Raw genomic sequence first — 12,451 nt, forward strand, 5'->3', positions numbered from 1 at the left:
AGAGGTAGATATGCTGGAGGGTAGGGATAGGATACAGAGGGACCTAGACAAATTGGAGGATTGGGCCAAAAGAAATCTGATGAGGTTCAGCAAGGACAAGTGCAGAATCCTGCACTTAGGATGGAAGAATCCAATGCACCGCTACAGACTAGGGACCAAATGGCTAGGCAGCAGTTCTTCAGAAAAGGACCTAGGGGTTACAGTGGCCGAGAAGCTGGATATGAGTCAACAGTGTGCCGTTGTTGCCAAGAAGGCCAATGGCATTTTGGGATGTATACGTAGGGGCATTGCCAACAGATGGAGGGACATGATCGTTCCCCTCTATTCGACATTAGTGAGGCCTCATCTGGAGTACTGTGTCCAGTTTTGGGCCCCACACTACAAGAAGGATGTGGAAAAATCGGAAAGAGTCCAGTGGAGGGCATCAAAAATGATTACGGGACTGGAACACATGAGTTATGAGGAGAGGCTGAGGGAACTGGGGATGTTTAGTCTACGGAAGAGAAGAATGAGGGGGGATTTGATAGCTGCTTTCAACTACCTGAAAGGGGGTTTCAAAGAGGATGGCTCTAGACTGTTCTCAGTGGTAGCAGATGACAGAACAAGGAGTAATGGTCTCAAGTTGCAGTGGGGGAGATTTAGGTTGGATATTAGGAAAAACTTTTTCACTAGGAGGGTGGTGAAACACTGGAATGCGTTACCTAGGGAGGTGGTGGAATCTCCTTCCTTAGAAGTTTTTAAGGTCAGGCTTGACAAAGCCCTGGCTGGGATGATTTAATTTGGGATCAGTCCTGCTTTGAGCAGGGGGTTGGACTAGATGACCTCCTGAGGTCCCTTCCAACCCTGATATTCTATGATTCTATATAAGTAGCTTAGGTTTAAATTCTGAATTACAAATGTGAGTATAACAACAACATGAGGATTCGTCCTTTTACCTCAGTATTAACCACAGCCTGCGCTAAGAGACTTTGAGCCTTTGCCTCGGAGGGTTGTCTGTCCACAATTTAGCTGTTGCCTCTGAACCCGAAAACGATTCCTTTCTATCGTTCGAGCAATTCAACTTAGGTTCCCGGGAGAAAAAGAAATTCTGCTTCTCTGCAGGGCGTGTCCTTTCTGAAATAGTTTACTTGTTTGTTTTCTTCCCAATGTTCCAGGAAGCATTCTTATTTTGGAGCTTCCAATCACGGATATGCCCGATGGCTCCCAGCGGAGTATGAGGATGGAGTGTCTCTTCCCAGAGGGTTAACTGAAGGAAAACTTTACAATGGATTTCCACTCCCACTGGTACGAGCCTCTGAGGTCGTTTGATTCCTTGTGTAATCAATGACTCCCATATTTCAGACCTGTCCATGGCTGGGGGAAGTGCTCCCTGGGCAGAGGCCCAGGCCAGGCTACTGCCCCATTTAAGTCTATTCTGAGGGCACAAGTGAGGTTTAAGCAGTACGTATGTCTTGTGCTGGGCTGTGTTGCTTCGAGCACTCCACACACCTCATACCTTGGCAGGTGCTGCATGTGCAGGGAATTCATGCCCACCGAATAGCATTCCTGTTACCCTCCTGTGGAGAAGAAAGCGCTCATTGGATCAACGTTTTCCGGGGGTTGCTCAACCCCAGCTTTTCCCCAGGCCCCATCCCAAGTCCACCCCTTCCCCCAAGGCCCCATCCTGTCTCTTCCCGCCCCTTCCGCCCCTCCCCTGAGCTCCCCACCCTCACTCTGCTCCCTCCCCCCAGCACCTCCTGCATGCCGTTGAAGAGCTGGCTGTGGGGGATGGGAGGTGCTGGGGGGTGGAGGAGGAGCCGCCATGAATGAGTGCTGAGCACCCACTGTTTTTTTCTGGAGGGTGCTCCAGCCCTGGAGCATCCACAGAGTCGGCACGTGGGCTTGCACTCTGCATGGGGTGAATTTCACCCCAAATGGATATGCCAGTTCTGTGCCCCGGGCATTGGTGTCTGTAAGGTGGGGTTACTCCTGCATCTCCACCTTCCTAAGGTGCTTTGAGACCCATTGAGGCCTGAGAACGGTGTCAATGCATTGCATCACTAGCAAGCATTCTCATTCTCTCATTCAAACAGTTTATGAATTTGCTTTCATACTCAGAGATCCTGGGTTCAAACCCTTCAGACTCCCTGACATTCTACTTCTGTCAAGCAAATAACCCACTGGCAACATGTGTGTCATGCCCAGTCCAGAAGTCCGTCCACATAGAGGACCTGAGGAAGGACTCTGTGTAGCTTGAAAGCTTGTCTCACTCACCAACTGACGGTCTAATAAAAGACATTCCCTCAGCCACCTTGTCTCTCATAGCCTGGGACTGACACGGCTACAACAACACTGCATACACACAGAGGACAATAGCCTACTACCGCTCTAAGCTAAAGGAGCAACTCCTTCAGCTGAAGAATAAGAGATCTATGTTCAAACCCTGCTGCTAACCCAAGCTCCTGGGTTACTACAGCTGCACATGATGGAATTGTGTTTCTTCAGGGTCTTTAAATTCTAGGAAACTCTATACCAGAAAATATTGTTAAAAGAAGGTTACAAAGTTGAGCCCTCAAAAGTGAGGGAATGCCAGAATCACAGTCGCCAGCTTCTTTCACGCCCCAGTGGTGCTCAACCCACCACTCTGCTCCACCCGAGGCCCTGACCCCACCCCACCTCTTTCTGCCCCCACTCCACTTCTGTCCCACCTCTTCCTGCCTGGTTCCAGCCCATCCCCTGAGTGTGCCCTGTCCCCACTCCCCCCACCCCAGGGTCTCCTGTAAGCCATGAAATAGCTGATCTGGAGTGCGGGAGGTGCTGGGAGGGAGGAGAAAGAGTTGATCCAGGCTTCTGGTGGATGGGAGGCGCTGAGGGGAAGTGGGGGGAGCTGATTGGAGCACCCATGGAGTCGGTGCCTATGGCCAGAATGAACCCAGCACTCCCACTCCTTCTGGGTCATCCAGCTTGCACTCTCTCCCACTGCTCTGACCCTCAGCTCTGTGGAGAAGTCGAGGGGAGAGCATCCACAGTACCACAATGGCAGAAGCGCTTCCCTTCCTCACAGAGGGGAGAGATCTGTTCACAAAGGGTGTCTTTCATGTGCAGATGGGGGGTGATGATCTCAGTCTGGCGTCAACACACGTGACTGAATACACACAGGGAGCAGATTGGTTGAGTAAGGAAGTTTCATTTTAAGAGTCACTGTTCAGAGTAAAACCAGACTGTAACGCTTTCCTCCTCTTCCTCCTCACCATCATGGTGTACTGTGGTTGTGCCTAGGACCCCAGTCATCAGTCAGAACCCCATTGTGCTAGGCACTGTGCAAACAGAACAAACATCTTCCAATCTAAATATAAGACGAGGCAAAAGGTGGACACAGACAGACAGATGGGGAGCACAATGCAACATCACAGGGCAGCATGATGGATAGGGTCTCGGCTCACCAGCTGCCTAAACACTACCTAGTTTTTTGTAGGCATGATGGCAAAGGAGAGTTTGAAGAGGGGTTTTGACGGAGGACAGTGAAGTGGCTTTGCAGGTGTTTTACAGGGAGCTTCTCCCAGTTGCTGAATGGCAGCAAGGGAGAAAGCACAAAGCTGCTTCTTTAAAGATTCCAGTGGGCGATGAAGGCTGCGTCATTGGCAGTTCATTGAACTTCATCACTGATGTTCAGAAATTGACTTTCAGCATTACAAAGTGTTGTGTCTGATACTTTCCTGAGGTCTGTAGCAGGCTACCCCTAAAGTTACAGCACTTCCCCTATGGAGCTAAACACGTTCACTGTGTCTCAATCATAAATGGTTTTGTTTTGATTCTATGCAGGTTCGAAAAGTGTCAAATGAAATAATTCACACAGCCAATGAGAATGTCACACAAGACCAGGAGTACTCTGTCTTCTTCGTGCAGTGGGGTCAGTGGGTTGACCACGATTTGGACTTAGCCCCTGTCACTACTACAAAAATCAACAATAAAGAAGTTCATTGTGAGACCAGTTGCACCTTTGAGCTACCTTGCTTCCCAATTAAGGTACAACTACAACCTTGACTCCCTTCCTTCTTTGCAGGGCTCTAAGCATGAGACTAGTTTAGAAAGTTAGACCCAGAAAGACTTTATGGTGAAAGAATAGAGAGAGCAAAGACATGAATTCTTGAAAGAGCCTAAAGCACCTAGAACATTGTATATATTACAGGGGAGCTAGAAGTAACCCCTATATTTAGGTTGCCTAACACCTTGCTGTCTGCAGGGATTGGTTTCCAAACCCAGCAGTATCACCCTAGTGGTGAGAGTCTGCAGCCATGACAGGCCAGTGGTGAGAGTTTGCAGGGTGTGAGGTAGGGGAACCTGGGCCCTCCCTGCTCATTCAGGGGCCCTGTGACTGGCAGGTCAGATACACAGCCTGGGGCAGACACCCCCCAAGCCTGCTCCCTGGGTCACTTCTTACCCAAGCCTCTGCCCCTCCAAAGTCACAGCAGAGTCTGCTTATGGACTCACCGAATATGACTAACACGGCTGCTACTCTGAAACCTGTCACCGAATAGGGTTTCTCCCTGGCAATGATCCGAAGGCTCTTCTCCATCAATTGCAGCCCACTGCTCCCAGTCTCCTCAGGCAGCTCAGGGGATGGGTCTGGTCCAAGTGGTGGGAGCTCCTGTAGCCTCTCTGTAGGAGCTAACTACGTAGAACTGCTCCCTTGCTTTATCTACCCTGACAGAACTGGGCTGCTCCCTTTTGAGCTCTGCTTCCATTGTGAGCAGGCCCTGGCCTGGGCGTTCTGGGCTACTCATTAACCCTTGGTTCCTCAGAGTGGGGCTTGTACACCCCTGTGGTGTTTAGATGTTTCTTAAAAAGAAAAGAAGGACTTGTGGCACCTTAGAGACTAACCAATTTATTTGAGCATAAGCTTTCGTGAGCTACAGCTCACTTCATCGGATGCTGTAGCTCACGAAAGCTCATGCTCAAATAAATTGGCTCGTCTCTAAGGTGCCACAAGTACTCCTTTTCTTTTTGCGAATACAGACTAACACGGCTGTTACTCTGATACATGTTTCTTGTAATTATTAGAATTGGGAGCACTGGCTGTTGGGAGTCTGAAAGGACAAGAAACAGGAAGGAGGGGGAGGAGTTGAGAGGCTGGGAGAAAGCTACAGAGGGTGCAGCAGCAGCTTGGTAAAGAGGTTTCCACTTTGAAAATAAAGTCCTGTTGAAGCTTGTTAGTACCTTGCCTGGTTGATACAACACACCCCGTCACAATTCCATCATAAAATACTCTTGCAAGCTTTTCTGGGATGATCTACTAGCTCCACTGTTTGCAGCTGGCTTTTGAAATTTGGCACAGCGAAAGCCCTGGAGCCAGAGAAGTGCCCGTGCATTGCCCTGTGTAATTCTGTTCACGTTTTCCTGAGATACAACAAATAGTTGAAAAAATGGCCATTTCCCCTCTCTCACTTTCATTCTTCAGAAACATGTTGGTAGCCTGCTGAAAAACTAACTGAACAGCACATTCAAAGGCGGGGCCCACACTGCTGCCAAAGAAACAGTAGCCACCGTACTGCGAATGTCTATCAGCTGAAAAAGGGTATTGTGGGGAGAGATAGACTGGGATGCTGCACCCACCACCTTCCCCAAGCCAAAGAAGACAGGGAATTACTTGCACAAAAACTACATTAAAGGAACACTATTTAGACTGCAAAGTCAAGCAATCCAAAGTTTAAAAATACCAGAATTCAGGTTGTCCATTCAGTCTTTACTCTGTCCCGTGGCACATAGTGATCATGCTACAGTCTTTTATTATGTGATAAAATACTATTTTTTCTAGGATTCGTTTAGTGCACAGAATGGACACACAAAAGGCAGAGTTAAGAGCAGCCATAAAATTTGTAATTTCCTAACTTTTGAGTGCTTGACTTTGTGATCTAAATAATATTCTTTAACCATAGTTGGGATTTTTGTTTAATTGGGTTGTTTGAGAGTAGGGTTGTATGTAATATTTTTATAAATCAGGAAAAGAACTCGGGCATCACTGTGGACATTTCAATGTCCCTGCTCCATATGCAGCTGTGGTCAAAAAAGGAAACATGATGTTACGATGCATAAAGATCACTATATTTTGAAAAAAAGATATTGCAGAATTAGAAGGCGTTCAGAGAAAGGTGACAAGGCTGATCAGGGCCTGGAAAAACTCTCCTGTGACAGGTTTCAGAGTAGCAGCCGTGTTAGTCTGTATTCACAAAAATAAAAGGAGGACTTGTGGCACCTTAGAGGCTAACCAATTTATTTGAGCATAAGCTTTCGTGAGCTACAGCTCACTTCATCGGATGCATGACGTGACAAGAGATTGAAAAAATTGGGATTGTTCAGCTTCGAGAGGGACCATATGAAAGAATAAATGATCTGAAGAAGGAAGATTGGGAGCTCCTGTTCTCCCTGCCTCATAACACAAGAACTAGGAGACAGCCATTGAAACTGGAAGGGGGCAAATTCAAAACTGATCAAAGGAAATACTTTCACGCACAACACATAATTAGACTTTGGAACTGACTGATACGAGATGATGAATTTGGCAAGATTCAAAGAGAGACTGGACATTTCTGTGGATAACAAGAGCAGCCAGAGTTAGAATAGCTAATACTAATACAATTTTTGTCAGGGTTATAAAAATTCTACTTCAGGTTTTAAACTGATCTCTAACTATTAGGGATTAGGACAGGAGTTCTCAAACTTCATTGCACCGCGACCCCTTTCTGACAACAAAAATTACTACAGGACCCCAGAAGGAGGGACGGAAGCCTGAGCCCACCCAAGCCCCGCTGTCCTGGGCAGGGGGCCTGTCATAACCATAGGGGGAGCCTAAATTCCTCCTTACCTGTAAGGGCTTAAGAAGCTCAAGTAACCTGGTTGGCACCTGACCAAAGGAACCAATGGGGACAAAAGATACTTTCAAATCTGGTGGGAGGGGAAAGGTTTTGTTTTGGCTTCTTTGTTTCTGTGGCCATTGGCTCTTGGGACTAAGAGGGACCGGACATCAATCCATGTTCTCCAAATCTTTCTAAACAAGTCTCTCATATTTCAAACTTGTAAGTAACAGCCAGGCAAGGCGTATTAGTTTATCTTTGTTTTCTCAACTTGTGAATTTTCCCTTTGCTAGAGGGAGGTTTATCCCTGTTTTGTTGTAACTTTGAAACTAAGGCTAGAGGGGGTTCCTCTGTGCTCTTTGAATTTTCCGCTACTCTGTAGGTTAACTACCAGCCTAAGTTTACAGAATTGATTCTTTTACCTTTTTCTCTTTAAATAAAATCCTTCTTTTTAAGAACCTGACTGATTTTTCCATTGTTCTAAGATCCAAGGGTTTGGATCTGTAGTCCCTTTGTAACCAATTGGTGAGGATATATGCACAAGCCTTTCCCAGGAAAGGGGGTGTAGGCTTGGGGGACTATTTTGGGGGAATAGGACTCCAAGTGGTCCTTTCCCTGATTGTTTGTTAAATCACTTGGTGGTGGCAGCGATCGCAAGGCAAGAAAGGAATCTGTGCCTTGGGGAAGTTTTAACCTAAGCTGGTAAGAATAAGCTTAGGGGGTCTTTCATGCGGGTCCCCACATCTGTACCCCAGAGTTCAGAGTGGGGAAGGAACCCTGACAAGGCCAAAGCCAAAATCCAAGGAATCATCCCTGGGCAGGGGGTCTGTAACCTGAGCCCAACTGCCCGGATCTGAAGCCAAAGCCTGAGCCTTGGGTGGTGGGGCTCAAGCTTTGGCTTTGGCCCTGCGCTCCAGCCAGTCTAACGCCAGCCTGGGTGACCCCATTAAAACGGGTCATGACCCACAGTTTGAGAACCACTGGATTAGGATTAGACCTTCATGGGGGCAGATTATTTCATGACTGCCTGCTGTGGGGTTTTATGTCACCTTCCTCTTAATTGTCTGCTACTGGACACTGTCAGATAGGACATTGGACTAGATGTACCATGAGTCTCGTCCAATCTGTGAATTGCCCTGTTGCTATTTTAATAGATAATAAGAATAGATAATGCATTTGGAACATTCCTAGATTCATACATTCTGAGGCCAGGCGGTACTGTGATCATCTAGTCTGGCCTCCTGTATAACACAGGCCACAGATCTTCCGTAGAATAATTCTGTTTGAACTCAGGAATATCTTTTTAAAAAATCCAATCTTTATCAACACCTCGACACTTTAAATTGGGAGTAATTCTCTTTTGTTTTCTACAGTTTCCCCCTGATGATCCACGAATTAAGGATCCAAATACTTGTATGCCATTTGTCCGTACAGCTCCAGTGTGCAATGCCAGAACATTTATGCACGAGCAGATCAATGCAATCACCTCATTCTTGGATGCCAGCATGGTGTATGGCAGTGAAGTACCTCTAGCTAAGAGTCTTAGGAATCAGACAAACCAGCTTGGTTTGATGGCGCTGAACCAGAACTTTACGGATGCAGGGTTGGGATTACTGCCCTTTGAGAACAATTCCCAAAGCCCCTGTTTATTCACAAACAAGATCATGAATATTCCCTGTTTTAAAGCAGGTAAGTCATGTGCCTGGAGCACAATTAATTTTCTGAAGTGAGCTGCAGAGAGACTTAGCAGTCCCTGAGACAAACATAATGAGACATCAGAAACTATTGTGTAAAAGTATTGTGTAAGAAAAAATGGGGGGAACCATGAAAATGATAAAACTGAAAATGGAAACGGAAATGTTTTGGTTTCCAAAAACCAAAATGACACTTTAAGCCAAACCATTTTTTCATTTTAAAATGTCATTACAAAACTAAATGAAAAATTCTAGTCAAAAGGAAATTTCCCACAGAAAACCCACCATTTTTTGGTCAAAAAATGTCAAATGGTCACTTTTCCGATGGAATTTACCATGAAAAAAAATTGGTTTTCCAATAAGCTTTGTTGTTGGTTTTTTTTAAAAAAAAGACAAACAAAACAAATTCTATCACATGCAACCAACTGTATCACCCCTTCTCTCACATCATCAACAGCAGGGTTTGTTCCAGGGTTTGTACTTCAGCATAGAGCAGTACCAGTGACATGGAAGAGTGACCGCACTATGTGGAAGCAATAGTAAGCCATTTTCCTCTAAAACAGTGGACTGGATATGCAGGAACCTTTCACATTTTTCTCTTTAAATTCTTCTTCCCAGCTGATTTGGCTCATGAATATTTTCAGATTTGTGAAATTGGTGTTTTTAAAGCATATTACTGGTTTGGCATTTATTCTGTTTGTACATTACAAATGTGATCAACTCCTTATCGCTTGTACCTAAGCTACCCCTAATTTTCAGTTTGGTGACTGGTTCCTTTTTATCTCTCATCTACTTTGCCAGACCACTGACTTTCTATACTAAGGGCAGGTTTATACAGAGATTTAGTGCGCACTAATCTGGGGTGTAAATCTAAAGTGCCGTACCATGCCGCACACTAACCAGCGGCGTGGACCCTGCATTTAAATACTCTGTGACCCACACAGCCAGTTAGCGTGCAGCAGACTAGAGCACTGTAGGCTGACATCCCCACTTCCTGCACGCTAACTCTCCACGTAAACAAAAAGAACAGGAGGACTTGTGGCATCTTAGAGACTTACAAATTTGAGCCTAAGCTTTCGTGAGCTACAGCTTCACTTCCTCGGATGCATGCAGTGGCCACAGTTCCACAAGTCCTCCTTTTCCTTTTGCAGATACAGACTAACATGGCTGCTCCTCTGAAATCTCCATAGCAACAAACTCTAAGCCTCCTTGCTCAGCTCTACTCTCTCAGAGACTTCAAACAGTGTTGCTGACACCAACCAACAGACCTGTCTCAGCTGCTTACTGAAGGGCCCATTGCCTCACTACACAACCCACACACACGCAACTGTAAGAACCTGCAGGACTAGAATCCGTGAGGTTCTGGGCTGCTGACTCTTCCACATCCCCATTAGAAGCTCACCCCGGGCTTCTGATGGGACATCCTGTGAAGCAGCCATGGCAGGAAGCACGGCCCAAAATGCCACAGTCCACTCATGGGCTCATGTCTATAGATAAACCAGGAAGCCATCACAGGGGGTGTCTGAATCATAGAATCATAGAAGATTAGGGTTGGAAGAGACCTCAGGAGGTCATCTAGTTCAACCCCCTGCTCAAAGCAGGACTAACCCCAACTAAACCATCCCAGCCAGGGTTTTGTCAAGCTGGGCCTTAAATCTCTTAAGGATGGAGATCCCACCACCTCCCTAAGTAACCCATTCAAATGCTTCACCACCCTCCTAGTGAATTAGTTTTTCCTAATATCCAACCTAAACCTCCCACACTGTAACTTGAGACCATTGCTCCTTGTTCTGTCATCTGCCACCACTGAGAACAGCCGAGCTCCATCCTCTTTGGAACCCCCCTTCAGGTAGTTGAAGGCTACCATCAAATCCCTCCTCATTCTTCTCTTCTGGAGACTACATAATCCCAGTTCCCTCAGCCTCTCCTCATAAATTATGTGCCCAAGACCCTGTCGTGGAAAAATTAACCACGCATTGTGTTTGGATCAGAACAAACCTGACGTTCCTTTATTCAAGCATGTGCATACAGGGAGAGTCAGCCGGAGCTGCTCTGGCATAAACAGAAAATACAGGAGCTTATATTGCTGAAAACCACAATTTATCAAACCCACTTCCTTTAACAGCATTTTCCTTATTTGGCATATACTGCAAGCTTTAACAGTAGCTTTGCCTTACTTGGAGTTTAGCAAAAACAAGCTTTTCCTGTAATTGACAGGTGTTTCCTTTGCGGTTAATGGTTACATTTCTTAAGCTGTGCTGTTTGCAATTGCCTTACAATGGAATTTTCCTCACTCTCTTCTTATGCTTCATATACACAGTTAGCTTGACCAAGTTTTAGGCCTTCTTGGGAAGTTTAGGCCTACTTGGGTCCACTGATTTTTTCCTCCACAACCCCTAATCATTTTTTTTGCCCTGCACTGGACTTGCTCCAATTTGTCCACAACGTTTCTCTAGTGGGGGATGCAAAACTGGACGCAATACTCCGGACGTGGCCTCACCAGTGCCGAATAGAGGGGAATAATCACTTCCCTTGATTTGTTGGCAATACCCCTACTAATGCAGCCCAACATGCCGTTTGCTTTCTTAGCAACAAGGGCACACTGCTGACTCATATCCAGCTTCTCGTTCACTGTAATCCCTAGGTCCTTTTCTGCAGAACTGCAGCTTAGCTAGTCTGTCCCCAGCCTGTAGCGGTGCATGGGATTCTTCCATCCTAAGTGCAGGACTCTGCACTTGTCCTTGTTGAATCTCATCAGATTTCTTTTGGCCCAATCCTCCAATTTGTCTAGGTCACTCTGGACCCTATTCCTACCCCCCAGCTTACTGTTATATGCGAACTTGCTGAGAGTGCAATCCATTCCATTATCCAGATCATTAATGAAGATGTTGAACAAAACCGGGCCCAGGATCGACCCCTGGGGCACTCCACTTGACACCAGCTGCCAACCAGACATCGAACCGTTGATCACCACCCACTGAGCCTGACGATCTAGCCATCTTTCTATCCACCCTATAGTCCATTGATCCAATCCATACTTTTTTAACTTGCTGACAAGAGTACGGTGTGAGACATTACCAAAAGATTTGCTAAAGTTAAGGTATATCATCCACCACTTTTCCCATCTCCACAGAGCCAGTTTTCTCATCATAGAAGGCAATCAGGTTGGTCAGGCATGACTTGCCCTTGGTGAATCCATGTTGACTGATCCTGATTACCTTCCTCTCCTCCAAGTGTTTCAAAATGGATTCCTTGAGGGCCTGCTCCATGATTTTTCTAGGGACTGAGGTGAGACAGACCAGTCTATAGTTCCCTGGATTCTCTGTCTTCCCTTTTTAAAAGATGGGCACTATATTCACCTTTTTCCAGTCGTCTGGGACCTCCCCCGATCAGCATGAGTTTTCAAAGATAATGGCCAGTGGCTCTGCAATCACATCAGCCAACTCCTTCAGCACCCTTGTGAAGGGTTAATGTCTAGCTATTCCACCTGGAAGCAGGCGGGGCACACCCTGACTGTTTCCTAGGAGCAATGCACACATTGCTCTATCCAAGGACAAGGGCTAAATATCAACCCTGAGAACTTGATTGTTTGGACAGCAACTGTGGGAGGTTTCTTTAGCCTGGGCTCAAGGCCTGAGAACCAGGATTGTAGTAGATAGAGGATGGTAACTAAGCATATGAATCAACGTGATACATTCCTTTGTGTAGCAGTGTGTAATGCTTAGGGGGAGAAATATAATAAAAGGAGAAGGTGGAAGGCAGGGGGGGCAAAACAGCCCATCTCCGCTGACCAGCCTGTTTGCTTGCATAAAGCTGTGTTCTGTCTCATCACTGAACCGCAACACCCTTGGAAGCATTGCATCCGGCCTCATGGACTTGTGCATGTCCCGCTTTCCTAAATAGTTCTTAACCTGTTCTTTCACCTCT

General features: G+C 46.3%; 1 protein-coding gene across 1 annotated transcript in view; it reads left to right on the forward strand.

Moving 5' to 3' along the window:
* The window catches only part of LOC140899499 (myeloperoxidase-like), a 74,916-nt gene that overhangs the window by 36,194 nt on the left and 26,271 nt on the right, over positions 1 to 12,451 (forward strand). Inside the window, exons 7-9 of the mRNA XM_073315118.1 lie at positions 1,155 to 1,284; positions 3,802 to 4,005; positions 8,204 to 8,519. Coding sequence (XP_073171219.1) covers positions 1,155 to 1,284; positions 3,802 to 4,005; positions 8,204 to 8,519 — 650 coding nt within the window. The remainder of the gene's footprint in view (positions 1 to 1,154; positions 1,285 to 3,801; positions 4,006 to 8,203; positions 8,520 to 12,451) is intronic.

The sequence above is a fragment of the Lepidochelys kempii genome, chromosome 17 (genome assembly GCF_965140265.1).
Source record: "Lepidochelys kempii isolate rLepKem1 chromosome 17, rLepKem1.hap2, whole genome shotgun sequence".
NCBI lineage: Eukaryota > Metazoa > Chordata > Testudines > Cheloniidae > Lepidochelys > Lepidochelys kempii.